The sequence below is a fragment of the Apodemus sylvaticus genome, chromosome 5 (genome assembly GCF_947179515.1).
Source record: "Apodemus sylvaticus chromosome 5, mApoSyl1.1, whole genome shotgun sequence".
Taxonomy (NCBI): Eukaryota; Metazoa; Chordata; class Mammalia; order Rodentia; family Muridae; genus Apodemus; species Apodemus sylvaticus.
Window position 1 is genome coordinate 60065074 of NC_067476.1, and position 24824 is coordinate 60089897.

General features: G+C 40.4%; 1 protein-coding gene and 1 pseudogene across 1 annotated transcript in view; one reads left to right on the forward strand and one right to left on the reverse strand.

Annotated features, from left to right (window-relative positions):
• Nucleotides 1–6861, reverse strand: part of LOC127684779 (glyceraldehyde-3-phosphate dehydrogenase-like) — a 107608-nt pseudogene extending 100747 nt beyond the window's left edge.
• Itprid2 (ITPR interacting domain containing 2) overlaps nucleotides 6600–24824 on the forward strand; it is a 38866-nt gene continuing 20641 nt past the window's right edge. Inside the window, exons 1-9 of the mRNA XM_052182785.1 lie at nucleotides 6600–7064; nucleotides 7353–7398; nucleotides 10499–10548; nucleotides 11401–11457; nucleotides 13144–13183; nucleotides 13271–13369; nucleotides 14572–14780; nucleotides 15813–16516; nucleotides 22698–22770. Coding sequence (XP_052038745.1) covers nucleotides 6860–7064; nucleotides 7353–7398; nucleotides 10499–10548; nucleotides 11401–11457; nucleotides 13144–13183; nucleotides 13271–13369; nucleotides 14572–14780; nucleotides 15813–16516; nucleotides 22698–22770 — 1483 coding nt within the window. The 5' untranslated portion in view covers nucleotides 6600–6859. The remainder of the gene's footprint in view (nucleotides 7065–7352; nucleotides 7399–10498; nucleotides 10549–11400; nucleotides 11458–13143; nucleotides 13184–13270; nucleotides 13370–14571; nucleotides 14781–15812; nucleotides 16517–22697; nucleotides 22771–24824) is intronic.

Here is a 24824-nt window from a genome sequence, read left to right on the forward strand (position 1 = left end):
GCCCATTGAAATAATTGCTCTATTAGAACTTCTACAAAGCGCAATCAAACATATCGGTAATAAGGTGTATTTGAAGGATTTAAAGTACCACTCTTGCGATGATTTGTTTAAAAATGATAGGAAACTCACAGACTCAGAGAGATATTTAAAATCAAGCAAAACAACCTGTTTCTCTGTGATTCCTTTACTTAATAACGATCTCTTAATAAACAGGCCATGAAGCTGTTTGATTTGTACTAATGTAATCTAGGCCAAGCACGCTACTTCATAGCTTTAGGAAATTTTCATGCCCTGATAAGATAAGAGTTCAATGGGTTTTTCTTTACATTTTTATTCGTTTGATGCAGACTATGGAGGAGTTCCTTTTGTTGGTGTTCTTAGTTCTTAATGGTAATATATATTAAGTCCCTTATTGTCTGAAACTTCATTATATGTAGATTACATTTAAATAAAAATAAACAACACAAATCATACCTTGATAGGAGAGACATGTTTTAAAAGAAACTTAAGTTCTTATTTTATTATTTAAAATAAACCACCACTTTACCCCAAAAGAGAAGTGAAAGAAAAGAAATTCTCCAAATATAGAAAATGGAATACTATGACGTTTTTAATTAGAGCAGGGTATCTATTTATTTTAGCTCTTATATTTCTATGGGCAGATTAAATTTCAAATATAGAAATTTTATTTCCTTACTAACAATTGTCACCATGACATGTAAAAACTGGTGATTTTCAATGATATGTGTATAAGTAAATCAGTGTTTCTTGGCTTTCCCTATAACTTGGAGATGGGACTTTTGTGACTAGGATATCTTTTTTTCTTTTTTTATTGTTTATCTTATTTATTTACATTTCAAATGTTATCCCTCTTTTCAGTTTCTCCTCCACAAGGCCCTATCTCCTCCCCCCTCCCCCCTGACTCTATGAGGGTGCTCACCCACTCCTGTGTCAGGGCCCTAGCATTCCCCTACCCTTAGTCATCAAGCCTCCACAGGAACAAGGGGGCTCTCCTCCTAGTGTTGCCAGATAAGGCCAACCTCTGCTCCATATCTAGCTGGAGCCATGGGTCCCCCCAACCCGCCCCGACCTGTATACTCTTTGGTTTGCAACCCCATAGGAAGAACAACAATATCAACTATTCAGACCCTCCAAAGCTCCAGAGACTAAACCACCAACCAAAAAGGGAACAGGATACTTCTTTCTGTAGGATCCTCTACAGTATATATTAATTAGCTCACAATAATAATTGGGTCCACCTATGTTGATGGATTTTAGAAATTATGAAATTTTCTAGCAAGAGTTTTTAGTTACCATAATTTTTTAAACATGTCTCCCCAGGGCTGGAGAGATGGTTCAGTTGTTAAGGGACCTTGCTGCTCTCGTAAAGGGTGTGAGGGTTCTGTTTCCAGCATCCACATCAGGAGGGTCACAAAGCTTGTAGCTTTTTTTGGGCACCTGCATGCACATGCACATACCCACATATTGGCATGCACAAATACACATAACTCAGAATAACAAACCAGATTCTATATTTCCTTGTAGATTCTGAGTTTCTCCTCGCTTATGAGATGTGAGTGTCTGTGTGTGTGATCTGCAGTGCCCCATGGAAAATAAGATCTCTTCACATTACTGGGTGAGTAATATTGTTAATAGGGAGTGATTCACAATGATTTATAAATCTTGAATGCCTCTATGTTAAATATCTCAGGTTCATAAAACTATTACACAGACTTGTTATAAAATTCAAGTTCAATTTTCTTAGGAACTAGCATACTTTCTGTCTCCATATTTCTACTTCCTCCAATACTTTGTTGATGGATTAACTTTCATGCAACCTCACTTACCGAAAAGCTATTTTAAAGGAAGGGATATCACACATATATACACACAACTTTTTAATGATTTGTTCAAAAGCCTGAAGACAGCAATTGATTTCTCAATGTGTGTGCCCCAGAGCTCTGCAGGAGAGAAAAACACAAAAGGAGTCTTAAAACTACTCTGAGCTACAAGACACATGGGCTCTGCAGGGGATTTGCTATGAAGGTGCTAGTTGAGCTGATGTGTCATTATGTTGATGTCTTACCTGTTCAACTTTGCACATTTGGCTAGTGGTGACAAAAGGAATTGGTAGAGTTGGAAGTTAAGAGATAGCCAAAGTCCTGTCTGTGGCTGGCAAAAGCCCCACTCTCTCCCCATTTTACTGTGAAACTTGCCAAGCCTTGTTCACTTTGGCTTTATTTTTAAAATGCATTTCTGGTGAGTGAGGAAAAGTTTTGTACTGTGTTTTCAATGACTCACCCAAAATAACTCCATTGAACTTGTGAAGGGTCCTGTTCTGAATGTAGATTTTGTTTGTTCTGCAGTGGGCATGGAGTAGCTGCAGAAAGGAGATTAGACTCAGGAAATGCGCTGGGAGAAGCCAGGAGAGTTCATAATTCCCAGCATCAGGCACATGTGGAAGAGCTGATTTTCTGCTTGTGTGTGTGTTTAGTGCACATGTTCATGCTCATGAATGTTTACATGTGAAACAACCATGATGAACACTGTACTCACAAAGCCTTTAAAATCTATCAGTAGTAGAGAGATGTGAGGTATATCCAGACAGTAAGACCTCTTTCTTTCATCTCCATAAAATGCACAAAGAAAGTTTTATGTGGGAATACATAATTGAAAACCTACATATAGTGAATTTTTAAGTTTTAAGTGGTTTTAGTGGGGAAAAAACCCCAACCAATCATATATAAAAATACAAGTGTTTGAAAACAATCAGATTAGGAAGAAAATATGCTTCAAAGAATTGATCACATCACAGAATGGTGTTAATACCTGGGAAGTTAAGACATTATCCTGCTTTGTCATATATTGAAGAAAAACTCCTCCTGTTAGGAAGTACTGTCATGGAGTGAGCATTGGATATAGTTCCCATATACCAGTGTTAAACCTTGTATGATTCAAAATGCCTGAGATCTTTAAAAGCAACATTTTAGGGCAAGACTGAGGAGGAAGAGAAAAGAGATGAATCTAAATGTGAGGATCGAGGTTTCACAGACGGATTACAAATATTTTGGGTTTTCCATCTAGCTGTCCCATATGTCTGATAGGAACATTCCAAAGCCTCCTGTGAGCATTTACGAATTCACAGAGCAAGTCAAAGGAAGCTTATTTTCTCTGTTATGTAATTTTGCTTCTCCATTGTGGATGAAGAATGCATGGGCATTCTTACCTGTTGCTCAGAAACAAGAGAGAACAAAGTCGGTGAACAAACAAACAAACACAAACAAAACAGCTGGCTATAAATTCACTGTGGAGAGGGAAAGTCTAGTATTAATCAACAAATGTGACCTGAGAACAAGCAGGAAAAGTGGCAAGCCTCCAATGCCCTAACTTTGAAAAGTATGTAACGGGGTAACTACTGGGCTGGGGAGTAAATAATCCGTAAGGCAGTTTTCTACTGTATCCAGCCCTTTCCCAACTCTGAGAAGTACTTGATGAAATACAGAAAATAGACCCTGCTATTGGCCCTGCTATACTAGTGTTTTCAATAAGGAAAGGCAAGTAATCCAATCGCTACTAAATTTTTACTACTCTGGAAAGTCAAACATAACAGCTTTGAGTTATATACCTGATATGATTTTATTTCTTTAAAATAGGTACAAAACTAGAAATAATAAAAGGAAACAATTTTAATGATTAATAATAGTTTACCAAAGAACTGATTGAAATGAAACTAACTAGCTTTCAGCAGAGTTTATTATACTTGTTTCATAAATAAAATCATTGGGTATTTCTGAATAGTTTATTTATTCATATTGATTGACAGTTTCCTTCAATTCTATTTTATTATATTTGGAAAATATCCTCCCTGCTATCATGGGAAATGCTAATAGATGTTGAGGGGCCAACAAACTTTTCTTCTGAAATGAATTTAATAATTATTGGGCTAAGCACAATTAAGTCATGTTTGTTTAGAATAAACCTTGACAATGTCTTATTTGCACAGTAGATTCTATATCAAACTCACATAACATATATTTTGAGGAATTTCCAAACCTTTAATGTCCAGATTGGGATCAAATAGAAGTGGAGAATATTGTAATAAAATATGTGGTATTATTCCCAAAAAGGTAAAAGTTATTTGATATAACTACATTTCTGCCATTCAGATAAGATTTTGAATACAAATTTGATTACGTAAAAATAACTAAAACAATTTCTTACCTGGAACCAAAAGGCCTCAATTTAACTACAGTCAAAATAAATATTATTTTCTAATTTTGAGGCCAATGTAAAAGTTAGAAATTTTAGATCATATATCACTTATTATTGAAGCTTTTCCATCTAAAATTTTGTTATTTAATCACAGAATGGCATCTATTCTTCCCTGAATTTATTATACTTTTAAGAACATCTACATAAAAATGGAAATAGAAGCTAATCATTAGTATTATAATATTTCCCCAAATGAAATTGACTTATTTTTATGTCTTTCAATGTAATAACTGCAATGGCCCTAGTGAATACCTAATTCAGTTTTTAAAACCCTTGCACTAACTTGGAAAGGTAGTTACAATTGCAATTTCATATAGGAAGAAAGAGATATCCAGAGAGATGAGCTATGTGTAAAAATAGAAGGAAAAAAATTTAACTTTGGTTTGATACCCCAAAGCAGACAAAACCTGAGTTTGTCTCATTTGAAGACCAATAGCAAACAGACAACTTGCCTCAAGAGTAGTCAGTAGTCTATGTAGATGCAGCACTGTATTATGGATATAGGAAAGATCTTAAAATACGCCCCACAATCTCTCGCGTTTACAGAATGGCTGGTAAACTAAGCATATTGTCTGGATCTGGTCATATTCTTTGCTACATAATTCATTCCCTCCAATGAACAGTGGGTGCATTCTGTTGTATATCAAGGAAATGTAAACGGGATGTGATTGTGACTGGGGGAGCCCCAGAGTGAAGCAATTCTGGACCAGCTGGTTCATGCAGGTAGTAGACAGAACAGGAATGAATTAAAGAAAGGACAGAGAACCAGCCACAACACATGCATGTGGCAGAATGGAAGCTGGAGACAGCAGCGATGGGACAGACTCCAACAGGGCCCTGGATAAAACTATCGGGACCAGTGTCCTCTGCAGCATTTGACCAACCATGCCAACAGTTCTCTAGGCTCCTCATTTTCACCTCTCTCATTTTCCACAGGCAGCTGCTTTGGAAGGACATGCAAGAGTTAGTGTCATCCATAACATAGAACTCCTGAAAGTCTAAGACATATTAAGAATTAAAAGATCCTTTCCCAGCGAGAGGTCAAGGCACTGAGGTGCTGGGACCATCCTTGTAGCTCCTCTTACAGCTCACTGGAAGGGCAGGAGCGCCAGGATAATGCTGGGATGGCTCTGGGAAGCCAGCTTGGATTTTGGATTTGATCTTGAGGATATTGATAAACCATCAGGAGTTGGTGTTTCTACCAGTAATTTTAAAGATAGTATGGAACAAAGCCAGGAAGGTCACTGGGCTACATTAAAGGTGAATATGCAGATTATGTGCAAGGGCCTGCACAAGAAACTAGGAACTGTCTCATCTCAGGGACACTTTACATTCTGAGTCCCAAAAACTATTTCCTTTGGTTACAAATGCACACTTAACTTGTACTTTTATGAACTGTAAATATCTATTTCAAGTGGAAAATTTCTTCCTTAAAATATTATTTATGTAAAAGTGTTTGTTTTAGTCAAGAAAAGACCAAAACAAAAACTATTCTAACTTTGCTTGCAGAGTTCAGCCATGCACAATAAAATGTCTGGAGCCTTCTATATTGTGTGTAGATAGTTTAGAACATTCATTGTTTCATATGTCACACTTTGTTTCAATCTGGATGGAAGTTTTATCTTTTTACTTACAGGAGATACAACTATGATGGGGGAGGGGGCTGGAATTTTAAAATCCTTTCATAAGCTTGTCATTAATTCCCAAATGTAAGCAGTTAGCTTTCTCTACATTGCTGGGTCACTTTCTTTCTCCACTTCCCTTTTTCTATCTGCAGCTTCAATGTGATATATCCATTTTTTTCTCAATTGCATTTTCATATCTCACATAACCAGGACACACAAGTTACTCAAACGTGCAAGCAACACTAGGGGAAACTTTTACAAGGAGACAGTACAAGCTCCCTTCTCTTTCATCCTTGCTGAATCCTGTAGGCATCCCACACTAATTAAGTCTCAGCAGCCCAGTCACTTGTTTGCACGCGGGGGCGTTTTATGAGACTTGGCCTTGGCACTTTACCTCTATTTCTGGACGAGAGAGGAGTTGAGAGAAGGAAAGGCTATAAGCAAACAAACAAACAAACAAATCTGGCTCTTTCCTGAGGCAACCACGAAGGGGCGGTTCAGCTCTTACCCTGTCAGGCCGAGCTCCGCCCCGACTCTCACCCTCACCTCCCCGCAAGGCTGCCACCGGAAGGGGGCGTGGACTCCTTAGTGGGCGGGGCGCACAGCTGCGAGGGGCTGGACTGTGCATTGGCGGGGGGCGTGGCCAGAAAGGGGGTAGGGCGGGGTCTCAGAGAGGGCGGAACCCGGCCGGGCGGGCGCTCGGCGCCTACCCGGCTTGCTGGAGCCACTCGCGCTCCTGCGCCCCGCCAGGCCGGGTTCACGTGAAGCGTCGGCCCTTCGCCCCTCCCTCCCTTCCTTCCCTCCCCCAGTACCCGTCCCCGTCCCCTCCTCCTGTGGCGCCCGCTCTGGCTCCCCCGGGCCCCCTGCCCGGCTGGGCGCTGACAGCAGCGGCGGGGGTCCCCGCAGCCGCCGCTGTGTCCCGCGCAGACTCGGGCTGGGCCCGCGGAGCCCCCGGCGCGGCCATGAGCCGACCCCTGTCGGCGGAGGCGGAGGAGGAACTAGAGTGGCAAGTGGCGAGTCGCAGGAGGAAGGCCTGGGCCAAGTGCCGCAGCTCCTGGCAGGCGTCGGAGACCGAGGATCTGTCCACAGAGACGACGACGCAGGACGAGGACGAGGACGACGAGGAGGACCTCCCTGGCGCGAAGCTGCCGGCAGCTGCGGGACGAGGTCGGTGCGCGGGACAGGGACGTGCGATCGGGGAGGTGGCGTGCTCTGTGCCACCAGGCGCGGGGACCGGACGCCCCAGACCTTTAAATACGAGCGTGACCCGCGCTTCAGCGCCAGCAAGTGCACCTGGCTGCCGGCTGGCTCCCCTGGGTCGGGCTCCGGGAAGGCTCTCCGAGGCTGCGGGGTGCCCCGGGCAGATTCTCCTGCGAGGGAGTGTCAGGATGGCACAGCCTCTGAGTACTTGTGTGTGGGGTCCTTAACGAGCTGTCTCTTTGCTCTACTCCGCAGGAAACGTGCCCAACGAGAAGATCGCGATATGGCTCAAAGACTGCCGGTGAGTAAAGTCGGGGTTGTCCGGGGAGAAGCGAGGGGTTCGACTTAGTCTCTGGGTCCCGTGGCTGCTGTAAGCTAGGAACCGGAAAGTGAGCCGGCCGATAGCTTCCTTCTAGAAACGATTAGAACTGGAAGTGCTGTGGCCGCTGATTATTTGGTGACCGAGTTGACTTTACAGTTACGACTTCAGCAGTCAGGGCATGATGTCAGCAGCAGATCAGAAACTAAAACAGGTCACGGTGATGCTACTTTGGCTGGTCGTGGTTTCTCTTGAAAAGAATTTTGATGTTTCACAGGACGCTTTATTTTTCTTTATTTTGGCATCTGCATATCTGGCACGGAATCATTTTCCTTTCAAACGTGTTATAGACGAGTTTAATTTACTTAACTACACTAACTGGGGTTTAATTTGGGTTGTGTGCCTTAAGTCTCTCCGAGGAACTATTAAAAGTAGCCAACTTGCCCCTTGGAGTTTAACTCCTTGGACTCGGGTTTGTCTGATGACATTGGAATTTGCAGAAGGAAATGGAGCTTTGAAGGCATTCATACTTTATGAATCTGTTTAGTTACATACTTTGGCAACCTGCACAAAAATGTTTGATAAAATACGGAGGAGATGGGTTGTATTACAAGTAAATTTGACTAAAGTAAAATGTGTTTTATTTGCTTTTTGAAAAATCTTGTGTAAAGATTATAGCTTTTAAACGTTTGTTGGCATTTGTTTCTGGGCATATTATTGTTTTCTCAAATTCTGTTTATCCTAGGGATTATTTGGTGTTTTTTTTTCTTTTTCTTTTTGAAAGTGGCTCATATATGGTATTAATTTTTTTTCTTGTACAGACCAATAGCTGTCTCTGTATTGGTGAATAACTGGAGCCAGACTGATTGTTAAGTGGACAATGTTACTTAGGTGTCATAGACTTGTCGGAAATATTATAGGATGTATAGGCATTCCTTTTAAAAATGCACAGAGGCAAATATATTGATTGCTTCTTTAGGTTTACCACTCAGCCTAGTTTAACCCCTTGATTTCCAAATTACAAGAATATGGCCTTTACAAAGCACAATAGTGTGTGTGCTGGGAGCTCACCATCAGAACAGTGTTAAATTAGAAGGCTGAAATTTTAAATGTACATCTTCAAAACTTTTTAGGAGAGAACTTACAAAGCAGTGTCTTTGATGTTTCCACATCAAGGGGTGAAGAGAGTAGTCTATCCTTGCTTTTACTTAGGTCTTTAAAGTTTACATCTTGGTCTCATTTAAAAATCCATTCCTTAATACATTATTGGCTTACGGATTAAAATAGGTCTTAGCATTTCTAGCGTTTTATCTCAAAGAATGCTTTTCAAATGGAAGAACAAGAGAAAAATCACATTTTAAAAATGATAGTTAAGAATTGAGGTTATAGAAGAAATCATATCAAGGAGACAGAAAATAAAAACAGTTTTTAGGTCTATGAAGTAGGCTAATGCTAACACTGACCAGGTCTCAAGTTCAGTCCAGAAAATTCCCAGAAGTGTCATTGCTAAACTTACCGTGCACAGATTATATAATTACCTAAGGAATCCTCTCGCGGCTTTCTTCCTTGTTCTTATACTTACCCCTATCCAGTGCACAAGCAGTTTTCCTGTGTACCTGAGCTGAGCATCACCATAGTTTGTATATTGTGCGCAGATAGTCTGCAAGAGCATTTTCCTCCCTGGGTAAATTCTGCAATACTGTTTTCTCATTGTTACTCTCATATTCTAGGTAAAGATGTCATCCAGTGGAGTCTTTATAACCATTTTTTTTTTCTTTACTAACAAAATGACTTGACTCGATGTCTAAGAAGCAGTGGAGATTCTGGTGGGATTCTGAGGAGGGTGTCTAGAAGTACAGAGCTTGCTTTTGAAGAAGGCCGGTACGGTCTGCCTGCTTGCCATTTTCTGTTAGTGAAGCACAGCATGGGCAGCTGCAGACCCAGACGCAGTGTTTGGGCCCAACTAAGGAAAGAGCTACCAGGGGGAAAAGATTTTTAATGACACAAATGTGAAATGTTTGCAAAACCCTAGAACTGAAGTTTTATCAGTGTCCGTATTGTACTTGCTGTTGATTCTTCTGCAACTCACATCTCAAAAGCACTACATTTCAGAGAACCACCTTCTTACTTTTGTATTTGCTTGCATGTTTAATTGTCATCCAGTAGCATTTCTTTGAAGCTGGATACATCCCACTTCTAATGTAAATTGTTAGCATGTATGAATTATTACTGAGAAACTGAAGACTGTCTCACAGACTAGAACCTTCAGAAGAAAAGAATATTTCCATGATCCAAGTCACAAATCTAAGTTGTTTAGAGAAAAGTAAAGATACCTTTGTGTTTGAAAACAATTCTGAGACATTTGTGTTTGAGCTACAAGCTTGAGGAAGGAAAGTCAGCATTGGCTGAACCTTGAGTCCGATTCCGAGCTGAGCTGAGGACTTCCAAAGTTAACGGAGGAAAATGTGTACTTGTTAGAATTTAAAAGAGGACAGTGACCTCAGCTCAGGCTTCTTTCTCTGTGTTGGTGAGAAAGGCTGTTGAGGTGGAGAGGCTACCTAGGCTGTGCTCTGAGCTGCCAGCTCCATTGACAGGCAAGAGTTAAGAACTCTTGAGCTTCCTTCCTGACTCCTGTAATGTTTTGTTTTACTAAGTGAGGTTACTTACCACTGAAATGGTGCTTTCTTCTAATCCTGTTTTTGTATTTTTGTTGTTGTTCTTGTTGCTTGCTTGGGTAGAAGGGATTGAGTGAAATGTTTCTTTAGCCTTCTCTCTCTCTTCTCTCTTCTCTCTATTTTTGCAAAGAAAATAACAATTCATATCATATGCTATGGCCATTCCAGCTCTTAATTACTGCAGAGCAGACCTGTGATTAAGTTATTGCTGGTAAACTGACCTGACAACAACAGGTATTTGCTTGCTTGGAAGGACATTACGTGTGTAAGCCGCTTCCATTCCTGGTGTTTGGGAGGAGTGCTAAGTTGATGAAGATGCTTGCCTAGCTGCAGTGCTAAAGTGAGGCTGCCGGGCCAGCTCTCCGGGCGGGTGTACAGAGGACTGAGGCTTGTGTTTGTGATTGCAGCACCCCTCTGGGAGCTTCACTGGATGAGCAAAGCGGCGGGGCGCTGAAGGGTAAGAGAAAGTGGTCTTTTTTTTTTTCAAAAGTGAGAATCTTTGTCTTGTGGGTGAAAGTGTTGTATGAATTACACTAGTGAGGCTCATGTTTATAAAATATGCCATTGTGCGCTAGCAGCCCAAAGGGGAAAATATTGTCATAAGCCATAAAAGAATAGTAAGTAATTTTCAGTAACTTTGTTTCCCAAAGCTTTTCACAATGCCATCCTTATGTTCCGATTGCCCAGTTAGATATTATAAAAACTGATTATATACTCTGATATGTAAATATAAAGAAAATAGATAATGAGTGAGCTAGGTTCACTTTTGTGTAGCATTTCTTTGCTTATGCTAACTGAAATTGCCACACCTGGAATTTTAGCACCTGTGCAAGACAAAATTCTCAAGTTCAAACTACAACAGGAAGGTACAGGTGATCACTACATGAAGGTGAGGTATTCGCAGTGTGAGGAAAACGTAGCTTGAAGTCCCTACGTCCCATGAAGGTGTAAGAGGAATGGCTGCTTTGGGACCTATTTTTCTATGGAACTTTTTGGTGAAGTAGTTTGTTTAATCAAAATGTCTTCTGAGGCATAAGGGAATATAAAGTATAAGCCCCGAATTCTGGAAAATTTACCTGGCCACAAACCTAGTTTCCTTACAGCAGAGAAAAAGCTTGTTTGCTATTTGAAATGACATAACCTGAATATTTTTTTTTTAGCGTATTTAGGTTTGAGCTATTTCCCTAGGCTTTGTGTGATATCTTCTGTGATTGACTTGTTTAATTAATGACCTTGAACAGTAGTGGGATTAGTGGGAAGCAGCAGAGCAGGAGGGTGTGGTTTCTGAAGTTTCACACTCCTGTTTTAGGTGTGCTTGTGAGAAATGGAGGAAGCTTTGAAGATGACTTGTCACTGGGAGCTGAAGGTATGTTTGCTGAGGAACTCTATCTTTCAGGAGTTTTAGTTATCTTAAGAAGTGAACTAAGAACTGTCAGATCTATGCTTCTTAGAGATCCATTTAAAGGTCTTGACAGTGGGTCACCTTCACCACCTTAACCTGTAGGATTCCTGTCTGGATGCCTCTGAAATACTCATGCAAGAAGGAACTGTTTATGACAAAGATATGGTGATATAAATGAGAGGAGAATTGTCCCAAAGAAGGAAGGGAGCTTAAATATTTACGCAGGAAAAAACTATGTTGAAACTTAGTTTTGGTTTAGGGACATAGACTCATGTCACACCTACAGCTGTGATTTGTCTTTCTCCTTATATTTTTCCTTTTTAACCCCGGACAGTTAAAGATTAAAGGACAAAGAGCACATAGAGTTAGAAGTTAGATCATTATGCTGGGGCCTCGCTCAAGTTCCTTTAGCACTGTGAAAGTATGTCATTAAATTTTTTGTAGGTTCCAATAAAGCTTCCCAGTATGTAAATCGGGGTTCTCTTTTAAAGCAATTTTTTTAAAAGGTAGTTTACTTTGTTTTGTTACAGGTTTGTACTCTGTAGCCAAGGTGGCCTTGAATTCCCTGTGTAGCTTCAGGCTGACCTCAAATTCACAGTTGTTTGGCTTTTGCCTCCTTGGTAGTGGGATTGCAGGTGTAAGCCAGCATGACTGAGCCCATTGATTTTTGTTTTATTTTATTATGCAGTGAATTTATTCACTGAATTTAGTATCCTTGAGTCTTTAGATCTTCATTTCCATTTATAAGCTGTTACTTATTTAGAACATTCCAGCACTAGAAAGCATCGAATAATATTTTAATTATCTCTGTCAATATGTTTTTCAAGGAATAATTGAAAACTTTAACTTCCTTCTTTCAAGTCAGTGCTCTTAAAAATCTTGTCAGTCTTTTATGAAGATGTCCGTCAGCATCCCTGTAGGCAGCGCATGTGATGCTTTTGCTATCTGCCTGGGAGGTTTCATGGCATCAAACGATGTTATCAGTAGGAAGTATAAAGACACAAAAATTCCTCACAGTTTTGCACATCAGAAATAAAAAAAATTAACTGCTGAAGTAGGCATGTTATTAATTTACTTGTTTTATTTTTCTACAATTATGATGAAATTCACTCTAAACATTGACTTCTGTTTGCTTTGACATTATTAATCTAGGTTAAAGCTGAGAGGGAGTTTGTAAAGGAAACTACATTGGAAGGTGTAGAGCATTTCACATTATGCACTAAAGGCTGATACTGACATGAGAAATATGTGAAGATTGTGGTTCTTCTAATGGCACCCAGTCTCTTAAAAGTAACCCAGTTACTTTTTAGATGTTCCTGATTGACAGCTTTGAAATTTAATAGCACAACATATACCAGCATATGCTCTTATCTCCCTTATCAGCCTGGTTCCAGAAATTTAATTGATTATTTATAGATTTTTTTTTTTAATTTTAAACACTCAGCTAGAAGTAGACTTGCATTGCCGGAAAGTACAAACCACCCCCAAAAGTTGCTGGCCCAGTTATTGCCTCGCTCTCCGGTGAGGGTTTCAGGAGAGGATATCTAACAAGCCCACCATGACAATGTAGATGACCTGTCTTCTTCAGAGCTGTGCTGTTCCCTTCTAATAGCTGTGCTCTCTGTCTGTCTGTCTGTTTATTATTTGTAGCCAATCACCTACATGAACCTGATGCTCAAGCCGAAAACTGGTATGTACCTGTTTGGGTATGATCCCTTCTAAAAATGAAAAGGCATCATAGAAAATCGAGTTTTAAGGTATCTTATTATATTTATAGCAACAATATCTTGGCCAAGGAGAGAAGACTTCAGTTCCATCAGAAAGGGAGAAGTATGAATTCCACTGGGTCTGGGAAAAGCAGTGGTACTGTGTCAAGGTCAGTCCTGGTAACACTGTGACCATGTGGTATTGAACCTGTACTTCTGGTCTTTGATTTAATGCTGAGAGTGTGAATCAAAGGGCCCCACACGTGTTTCCTAGACCATCTTAGCTGACAGGAGCTTCTTATGCAAAAACCAACGGACACCTGTAATGAAACAGATAAGGAGCAGTAACTGTGTTCACATCAGTGCTAGAATCTAATAATGAGTGGTTAAAGTTTTGTGAGCATCCTGAAAGAGAAACACCACGGGGGGGGGGGGGGGTCTTCTACTTGTAAGGAACCGAAGCAAACTCGTGGGTACCTTGAGGAACTCTGACATGGGAAGCAGCACAAACCTCTACCATTAGCAGCCTGATATTTAAGGCTAAATTTGTTTTCAGTGTGTTAAACCAATGATCTTTAAAATGTAAATTAAATCAACTATGTGGGCCTGTGGACCAGTTTTTAAATTGCTATACAAATTATTGCATCACACCTCTTTCTCTGAAGCAGCTTTAGCCCTCTTCTAGACACATCGCACCTTTCTTCTTATTCCTTCGTTAAGCACCCCAAAGCTTGGATTATACTGTGGTGAGAGGGTAGCTTAATGTGGAATTCCCAGTGGAATGAGGGCACAAGTGTGTCTCTGGTAACCCATATCCTCCTCACGTTACTCCTCCTCCTTCCCTCGTGGTTGTGGGGCGAGAAGAACAGGGCAAGCTCCTCCTGCCTTTCTGACCCCAGCTGGCCTCCTTTGTTGCTTAGGCTCAGATAGTTGCCTCTTATAAGAAAACAAAGTGTCTGCAAAGCTTAGGTTTCACCGTTGGGTCCTCAGTACCCAAGCTGGACCAACTCCCTGAGATGTTTTCCTTTTAATCCATTCTTTCCTTATGTTTGGTCTGAATTGCTTTCCTGGAGAATCCTTTAAAAATGACCAAAACACTCAGGTGAGCAGTCCTTTAGAAGGTCTGTGTTCTTAGGGATCAGGCTTTCCGACTTCTGTTTCTGATTTTCCAACACTAATGTCCTGAGAAAATGTTCCTATGTATCCTTTCAAAGGATTGTGTATCTCATGAGTGCACAGTATGGAAAGATAGGAAAGATACTGTGACGTGAAGACCTGGAGCCAAGGGGACTGAGAATGGGCTGTGGACTGATCGACTTGCTGTGTGCACCCCACACAGACTTACCATCTGTGTCTTCTTCATTTGCTGTAGTGTTTCAGAACTGCTGGAGCTTTATGAGGAAGATCCTGAAGAAATTCTATATAATCTTGGATTCGGACGAGATGAACCCGATATTGCTTCTAAAATTCCTCCCAGATTTTTTAATTCATCATCCTTTGCCAGAGGCATAGACATTAAAGTGTTTCTGAGTGCGCAGATGCAGCGGATGGAAGTGGAGAACCCAAACTATGCTCTGACAAGTAAGGGCTCTAAGGGGAGTGTCTGTCTGTCTGTCTGTCTGAGACATCCTGACAGGCAAGGGCTCTGATTGTAGTGTCTGTCTGTCTGAGACATCTTGACAAGCAAGCGCTCTGATGGTAGGGTAGTGTTTGAAACGTTGAACAACTAAACCAGATGATCTTTGTTTTAGCATCTGACATTTTAAAAATAAGGTTACTAATAGACTAGGTCTTTTACTCATTCTGAGTTAATTATTCTGGTTATAATATCTGTATAACTCTATATCTTCATCTCTGTCCATCTGTCTGTCAGTCTGTCTGTCTATAGAGGCTGTTCTCTTCCCCTCCGCGCTAACTCATCATAATTTATGTGCAGAATCTGTTGTTTATCTCCAACTTGCATTTGTTCAAGAAAGAATGAAGTAGGAACAGGGGCTTTGTTAATTTTAAGTGAGATCAGTCCATTTCAAGTACTTTTCTGTAAATCTAAAATACCTTGGCCAGTTGGGTCTTTTCACTTCTGCCTGTGCTTGTTTTATCTCTGTTAAATAGTGTCTTGGATCAGGATTCCTCCCAGGCTGTCTGTGGTTCAACCTTATGTGTGCTTGAGCTGTACTCTCCAGTTCAGTGTAAAATACCCCGAAATGTGTATTTCTCAGGAGGGCATTTACAAGAGTCTTAATGGATTCCGTGACCAAACAGTAAATAATTCCTAACTAGAGATCAATAGCTGGTTCTGTTGTCTTCGGTACTATTCTTAGTTTTTGTACTTATTTCTAATTGTTTTAAAGTATAAATCCTAATTTTTACAGCAAAAGTCCTCTTCCCCCCTACCCTCTGAATGTAGTGGTTTACATGTTCACTTAGGAAAAAATATGATTTCATAATATTTGGGATCTAAAATCAATTACTAGAATTCTAAACAGCATGTGTATACTGTATGTACCTAAAACATAAGCACAGAGTTGTTTATGTGCATATAACACTAGCATGGAATTTGCTTATAAGACACATGTATAACATAAGTATATAATTTCTTTTTTCCTTTTGTAGGCCGATTTCGCCAAATTGAAGTCCTTACTACTGTGGCCAATGCATTTTCCTCTCTGTATTCCCAAGTCTCTGGAACTCCACTGCAGAGGATTGGAAGTATGTCCTCAGTGACCTCCACCAAGGAGGCGGCAGACGCCCCTCCTCCTCTAACTCGAAGCAACACTGCAAACCGTCTGATGAAAACACTATCAAAACTAAACTTATGTGTTGATAAAACAGAGAAAGGAGAAGGGAGCCCTTCCCCCTCTGCTGAGAAAGGAAGGAGTCTAAGCGTTTCACTGTCTGAAGATGGTGGCAGCGGCAAGAGTGATCCTAAGCCTCAGAAGGTTATAAAGAAGAAGGAATCATCTTCGATGCTGGCTACGGTTACAGAAGAAGTCTCAGGTAGTTCATCAACCATCACAGACAGCGTTGATGCAGACAAACTTTCTGATGATGCAGATAGTAACGTGAGCCACCAGATGGGAAGTGAAGAAAACAGAGATGCTCACAGTCAGGACAAGGACCCGCTGCAGAAGTCTGCTGCTACAGAGCCTGGCTTTGGTCATGATGGCAGCATGGCCAGCCGCTGCGAGCTGGAGAGCAGCAGTGAGCTGAGGAGTGCCCAGGCGGCCTCGAGTGAGAAGGAGCCTTGTGCAGCCCTGACAATCCCATCCATAAGAAACATACTGACGCAGCAGAAAGACTCCTTCGAGATGGAAGAGGTAGGCAGAACATTTCCTGAGGTTACTTTGTAAGTAGAGAGCCAGGGGGAAAAGCTCCAGAAGTGTTTATAGAAGGGAGGGCGCTAACATTGATAGCCGTAGAAAAGCATCCTCCTGTGACACTCCTGCTTCTGTTTCCAAACCAAGAGTTGTGTGCTGTGGAGCCCCTTAGGCTCAGCTGTCCTCTATCCAGGGACATTTATTCTGCAACCATTTCCCTCCCCCTACCCTCTACCTTCAACCCCCACCCTGTCAGGCCTAAGGCTTTGATATCGGAGAGCCTTGAGAGTGTATATACAAATCCAAATCATTTCATTGCCTGGCAATGAAAATGCTAAGATCAAACAGGGTTGCAGTTCAGTCTTCAGGGGTCCTAGTGACCAGGGTGAGGGTGAAGGCAACTTATGAATAGATACTGGGGATGTGACTGCCTCAGAGGAAAGGAGGGTTCTGGAAGGCTGCAGGGTGGGGTTTTATAAGTCCAGATAAGCAGTTTTACCCAACATACGATACTCTTGCTGATTACCATAAAATCTAAATTCAAGAATGTAAAAACACCCAGGAGGTTCATCCGGCTCTCTTAGACACACCACAGGGACTGGTTGATGAACAAGATTCAGCTGTGTGGACAGGGCACTATGCTGTGGGAGAGACTGTGCCTGGCCTAAAGAACAATGTGCAAAAATGCTGTCTCGTGTTTCCCAGGAAGAAACTGAGGTATCTATGTTGTGGCTATGCATACTGTACTATGTAATTTTTCTTCTTGAAACTATGGAAGATTTGCTTTGGTAGCTTTAGAACTACATTTTCTTGGGTTGAAGAGTAAATGATGATAACCTAATGTTCTCTTTGCTGCACTTTGTATCAGTCACATTAGTGATGACTTTTTATCAGTTTCAGAGTTTCAGTTGCTGACAGAGTTTTTTGTTTTTGGTGGTTTCTGCATTTTTATGTTAGTCATGGCTAAAGAGTAAAGTGAAGGGGACTAGAAGAAGCTCTAGAATATCGTACATTTTCTTGTAGGCTTATTTCCCTAAATCTTTTCCCTGTAGTTCATATTTCCATTCTTTAAATTACTAGAGTGATTTCTGCCTTTGTACCGTGAGAGCGGGAGAGGATTATGATGCCTGCTTGAAAACCCTGGCTCTGTCCTGTTGATTTCTGTTGAGTGTTGTTTTGGTCCAGCTGGTCCCAAGGACTGAGCCTAAGTTCAGACCTTCCCTGTGCCCACTCCTCCGTGCCCAGTAGATCCGGAAGCTTCCATACTTTAGCCCTGAACTGTGGTATGCAAATCTATACAAATTATACAGTAGCTGGAAATTTCATGCTGGTGATTCAGTTTGGACAGCAGTAGGTTGACAGAATCCATTTTGTAATTTCTAGGATTTTAAAAGAACTCATAAATGCTAAGCAGCAGTGTAAGTGTCAAGTCTCTGAAAGGGTTCAGATAACATACAGGGAAGGGTCTCAAGGCTTGTCAAATGGTGGGTACAGTTTGGTGGTGCCTACCTTTCCTCATAGACCCCTTCACTTGCGCCCTCTGCTGGATAAAACATTAATGACAAAATAATGTGAACCCTTTTGTGAAGTGAAAATTACAAGAATAGTTAAGGAATGTTAGATACTCTGTGTGTGTGTGTGTGGTTACTAAGAATGGTGTTGTATATTGGGAGTAACTAGCATCCAAAGGATTGGGGACAATGACCATGAGTTTGAGATAAGCTGAAGTTACACAGCAAGTTCTAGGCGAGTGGCCTGGTATACCTAGTAAGATATTTTTCCAAATACACACAACAAGTTAATTTTCAACTTTGTATGTTGTAAATAGAGGAACTTTAAGGATAATGAATACTTGCTTTTTCATATCTGTTTAAAATATTTATTAAAAACCTCCTAGAATTGTGTTTTTTCCTTTGGAAACTTTAGAGAAACTTCTAGAACAATGGATAAAGCAGGGAAATGTGTTATTTTCATTTCCTCTTAGGCATGGTGTGAATTGTACTAGCAGACAAAGAAAACAGTCTTCCCAAGGGTAGCTTACATCCCATTCGGAGTAGCTGGTGCACTTCTCTCTGATACTCTGGTTGGGGTGTGATCTCTGAGGAGAACATTTGTTCCGGAGTGAGCAGCAAATAAATACAAGTTTGAGCTCTCTCTCAGAGCCAGCTCTCAGGGAGAGGCGTCTACAGCAGCAGCTCCGGCTGGAGTCCGGCAGAGTGTTGCAGTCTGCCTCTGTGGGTGAGGCTGCCTAATCAGGTGTGTGTGTGGGAAGCCTGAGGTGACCAGGACCTAGGGGGTGCTGCTTAAGTGTGAAGAGGGCGTCACCAAGGACAAGACTGAGTGGGACAGGCTAGAAGCAGCAGAGTGCCTCCTTCTTAAATTTAAGAAATGAAAAGCATGAAAAAAGGTATGTAGACTGTTTTAGTTAAAAATCAGCTTGCCTTCTAAAAAATGTTTTAGAATGTCCAGAATATCCAGAAATTCTAAACCCTTTGTCAGTTTTTGGTTGGGGTGTGGGAGAGGATTTTAATTCTTAGTGGCTCGGAGCTTTGTTTGTTTTTTTCTTTCTTTCTTTCTTTTTTTTTTTTTTTTTTTTTTTTTTTGCAGGGGTGGGGCTTGTTGAATACAGCATGGTAACTCCATGGAGTTAGACATCAGAAGTCTGAAGGGGTCACAGTTAAGGTGATCCTACTGAATGAGCAGTTGTTCTTGCTTTGGGAATTTGTTTGTACTAGTGGAGGGAGCATTCCTGTGTATGCTGAGGGTCTTCACTGTGCTAATGAACTATTTAAAAATAATTGTTACTGGCGCATGCATAATCTTGCTTGAGTTCCTGAAATAACCATTTGTAAATCTTCATTTGTATTTATACATTACTTTTAGCTCCTCAGTTTTAGGGTTTACTCTATTTATGTGAGTTCAGATAACCCCAAATCACTGAGGTATTTGAGGAATAGTGACATTCTTCCTTTGGTCTTCCAAATTTGTGGATTTGGTTTCTTTAGACAGGATCTTGCTATGCTGCCAGGGTTGATTCTACTTCTCCAGCTTCCTAAAGATTGGGATTACAGGCATGTTCCACTCTGTCTATTCTTAGCTGTGGTTTCTGAAGATAGGAATTTAAATATGAATTTTGATAGTTGCTATCTGTCCAAATCCCAGATAGTCACTGGCTTGTTTCTTGTTATCTTGTTTTGTTTTTTAGTTTAGAATTCCTTGAGTCTTTTTAAAATTGCATTACAGTGGAAACAAACTTTGTGTGTTATTTTAAAACTTAGCAGTTTTCTTTAATGTGACTTGGAAGTAATTACAGAATAATAGACTAATACAAAGGTTGTTTGGAAGAGTTCCCGTCCCCTTACCCCTTCATGACACTTAGACATTTCTTCCCAGCAACAGTTCTCATCTTCTCTCTGAGGGAAGTCATATTTGCTATAATGTCAAAGCTTCAGGAGATGATGGGCTGATGCCTGTGAAGGAAGGCTGCCAAGGGATGCTATCCTGTGTCATTGCTACTTGGTTGTTACTTTTGCAGTTACTTTGGATTGACTTAAGGACTTGTGGTAGAAGAGTTTCATGAGTATTTTATAATTGAAAAACCAAATAAATAGCACAGATAGTTTTTAGAAACTAGTAAGTGACTAGTAAGACTTGAACTCAGGACTGGCTCCTTTGACCTGCACCACACATTTGCCATGGAACAGAGGTGGGGAAGGAGATTGGTGAGATCAGTGGACAGGAGCTCAAGTCCTTGTCACAGCCCCATACAACTTCTTAACAAAACATTCTTGGATTTCTTTTCTTTTCTTTTCTTTTCTTTTCTTTTCTTTTCTTTTCTTTCTTCCTTCCTTCCTTTCTTTCTTTCTTTTTTTCTTTGTGATACTACACAGAATTATAATTTCTAAGACTCTAATTTAAATTGTATTTCAGCATTATTTTGTATTTAGTATGTGAAAATGATAAGAGTGGTTAGTGTTGTTTTGGTTCTGAGAGGAAGGACCAGATGAGTACTGCAGTCAAGAGACCAAAGCCATGATAGCATCTGGACGCTAATGCAGAAGGCTGAGCAACTTTGTTGTTTTGGCTTAATGTGTATTTTGTTTGTTTTCCTTTTATTATGAGAAGTTTTGAACTTACCTAAAGTTTAAAGAATTGTATGATAAAAACCTATTACTTGTTACTGACTTCAGTTTTGTTTGATTAGATTTGTAAACCTTTAATCAAAGGCTCACTGAAGTACGTGGCCAGTCCACCATGCTTGCTGACTAGATCTTTATTCAGCATTGGCTTCAGGGTTTTACAATGAAATCCGACTTTTGCATAGTCGCAACCAGTAAAACTAAGGATAAGTCATTACTCACAGCCTTAATACAGGAAGATTTTGCTGAGAATATTCTTCCTGACATTAGCAGTTGTCTAAGTAAACATGACCCTCTCCACTGTCAGAGCATGTCTTGTATTGATGAAGGGCTTTGGAGTAACAGGAGAAATATTTTTTCCCTAGAATAACATCGTGAAGGATAGATGGCTAGAGAAGGTAGCTTGTTCTTTAAATCCGCACCACTTTCTGGTTAATTTATCTCTAAGGAAATAGAATATTTTATAATCCTATATCTATAAAATGGGAGATGGTAATTTGTTGTGTCTGAGCTGAGATTCCTGAGATAGAAATAGTTATCTGGATTTCTTCTGTATTCTTTCAGTCTAGTTACTGGTTGTTTTTTAGAAATCTGTATTAGGCTGGGCCAGAGTAGCAGCTAATAATAGGCCTTTTGTTGAATATAAAAAGAAAATGCGTTCTGTTCCCTTGCACTTAAAACAATGGTTTTCCGGTTGGACTTGTATCTGATGCTTTGAATAATATAATTTTTAAGTAGTAGCAAATAAAAGTAAGGCTTACTTTATGTGTCATACTCAGGATAGTGTTAAACGGTCATTACTTTCAGTTTCTTCAGGTCATAACTATAGGTTCATGGGACTGTATACAAAAGTCATCACAAATCAGAAAGTCCTGAACAGGGGAGTACTATCATTAATTTCTGTGGTGGTGGTGGTGGGGTATATGTTTATGTGTGTTTTCTGTCTTTCTCTCTTTCTGTCTCTGTCTCTCTGTCTTTCTCTATGTCTCTCTCTGTCTCTCTCTCTGTGTGTCTGTGTGTGTGTGTGTGTGTGTAGTCGTTATGTGTGGTGTGCGATGACCTTCCTTTCATTCCTTTGGGATATTTCTTATTTTTAATTAATTGATAGCTTCAAATATACCAGGGTTCAAATCAAAAGTTTGTTAGTTATTTGCTCATGTTTTAAACGTGATGTGTTCACGTTTAAAAATTAGCATCTTACCATTTTGTTTCCATTTATGTGGCAAAGCAGTAGAAATGAACCAGTGCCTCCTCCAGTGCTGACTCCTGACAAGTTAGCCACCCTGGAATAGCTAGGTAGCGTTTCCACAGGGTGAGGACAGCATTCAGAATCAAAATTTCCTAAATCTTGATACAGCTGTACAGGTAGGAAAAAGGCCGCTTTTCTAGGTTTGGTACTTCCATGAAATAGAATTTTTAGAGCGACTTTTATGGATAAGACTCTTCAAGATTTTAGTTATATTAAGATTTCCTTCCCACTTAAAATACCAATATGTCTTGAAAGAACATTTTTATCAGGACAGAACATTCTTATACATGAGTAACAATTGAAGCCGCAAACTGGGGGACCTCGGAAAATTTAGCAGTGGGAACATGGTGTCCTACTTACACAGATACCAAACTTGTATTTGCCTCAAGTACAGCTTAGTCAGGGCGTCCAACGAGGCACAGGTCAGCACTTTTCCTCATACTAGAACTCCTTTAACGTTTAATGTTGGGGCAACCTCTGGGTGTGGGCTATCCTTCAGATATAGCAACTTTTGAGAAACACAGTCTTTCTGTGTGGAGTTTTGTATACATTTGTATACGTGCAGCTACTTTATATACTATTTTTCTTCGCCAGTTACCTAGTTGAGTACTGCATGTCTGTGAGGAAGTAGGTTGGGAAACCAAGGTGTGGGTCATGCTGACAATTTTGAGACAAAGTGCCTACATAATGTTTGGTGCAGTTTAGTTAGACTGACTTGTTTAATGAACAACCATCAAGAGACACTCCTCTATGCCATAGATTCTTAGTTTTAACACAGATGATTCTCTTTTAGGTCCAGAGCACAGAGGGAGAAGCACCCCATGTGCCAGCCACTTGCCAGCTAAGTCTTGCCAAGTCAAAAAGAGGTAAGTGGCCCACCGAGCGCTGTTTCCTATAGTTGCTCTGTGTTGTCAGCTGAGGAGAGAGTGTCGCTCACTGTGTGCAGTAGCAGGAAGTGGGAAAGGTGATGGTGCAGGGAGGGCGTGCGCTCATCTCTGCATATCATTTTGTAGGGTTTTTATCGGGAAGAATTTTCTGCTTACAAACTTATACTAGATTATTTATCCTGCAATAACCTCATTATAAATTTCTGGGTGCTCTAGTTTTCAAATCTGCACATGGACTGAAACACATTATGACTACTTTTACATTGCTATGATTGGACACTCTCTTATATTCTCTGTTTCTGAGTTTATGCAAATATATCTTGTAAGTATAGTACATGTAGTCTAACTCTGGCAAACACTCACTGGCAATGGTTAAAGCAAGTTAAATACAAAGGCATGGTCAAAGGTGAGTGGCTGCGGATTCTGCTCTTTTCTTGAACCATTAATTATTGACAGAGAACCTTTGGATCCACTCCTTACACTTTGACTTGCAACTAGAAAATGCTGTCAGGTTTAAAATTTACAATGCATTTTATATTTAGAGAAAGAAAGAGGAAGATGTTAAATGACCACTGAAGGTAGGACTGTTAATATTTTAAACTTTGCACATACCAAACCGTCTTTTTTTTTTTAACAAAAACTTATATGTATGCTCTTAGAATAGAAAATTACATGTTAGTCTTCCTGAGGAACAGTTTGCATGTGACATTTCTTTCGTTGCTGTGTGGCATTAAAGAATGGAGCCCCTAGTCATTTTAGCTTTAGTCAGACACAAAATGAAGTTCCTCCTTGGATATTTCTTTCTTAAGAACGTAAATTATTATATCTGCCTCTAAAGTGTAGGCAGAGGCACTACTGAAGAAAGCAACTAACTTGTGAGGTGTCAAAGGACGAGAGAGTATAATAAATTTCCTTTAAGTTGTTGTAGGCAGCTGCGTGTAATGCGGAAGACATACTCAGTCGATGGTCAGATTAGAGTGTCTCCTGCTCACCAGTCTTCAGGCTCTTGTTTATGAGGCCACAAACAAAAGCATTTACACATTCGTCAGTAAATCTTCAATAAAGTTACAGGAGAAGAGTTTCGCATATGCGGTTGTGATAAAGGGTTACAGGAAACAGTGACATTTGGTCCATTTGGGAAGGCAGCCTGTGGAATCGTGGTAATATGGTACATCACAGACTGACCCTATCGTCATGGTTGGAATTAGCAGCATACTGCTTTCACAAGTAGGATAGAAACAAGGTGTGGCTTCACTGGTCTCTGCAAGCACCCTCCTCTAGTCTCAGTACAGGGACACAGTCTTGCACTGAGAGAGGTTCAGCAGCCAGCTCAGGTCCCAGCTAGTGTTTACTGGCAGCCTCACATTCCTAGAAGTCCTACGCTGGCCTTTTTAAAGAAGACAACTGTTATTCATGAAAATCTAGAAGAGAATATACTGATTTTGATACTAAACAGATGGTTTCCGTATTTTGTTTTGTTTCATACTTTAATGTTTCATCTAACTTTTAAATTATGGTAATATCCTATGTCTTCAGAACTGAGGATTAATCCTTCGGTATAGATTTCTCTAGTAAATAACTGTGGTTTCATTTTGTAAAATTAACTTACTTTATCAGTAAGTACTTTACTGATACTTTTGCTTTCTTACTTGTTTCGCTTGCACATACGTCTGTGCACCAGTGGTATGCCGGGTGCCACAAAGACCAGAGGGAGGTGTTGTATCTCCTGGAACCAGAGTTAACAGTTGTTTGTGAACCTCCATATGGGTGCTGGGAATTGAACCCAGGTCCTGTGCAAAAACAAATGCTCTTAACTGCTGAGTCATCTTTTTAGCCCAAGAGAACTATGTATTTCATGAAACCAGAAATATCTGCCTAAAGACCTTTGATTATGATATTTATACTTTTAGAATGTTCACTTTTATTTAGCCAAAGCCTTTCTCTTTAGTTCAGGCTGGCCTCAAGCTCCACTTGCCAGTCTCTCTGGATTTGTAGATGAGCAGAGCATTGCCTGTGTGGGAATACATTCCTAC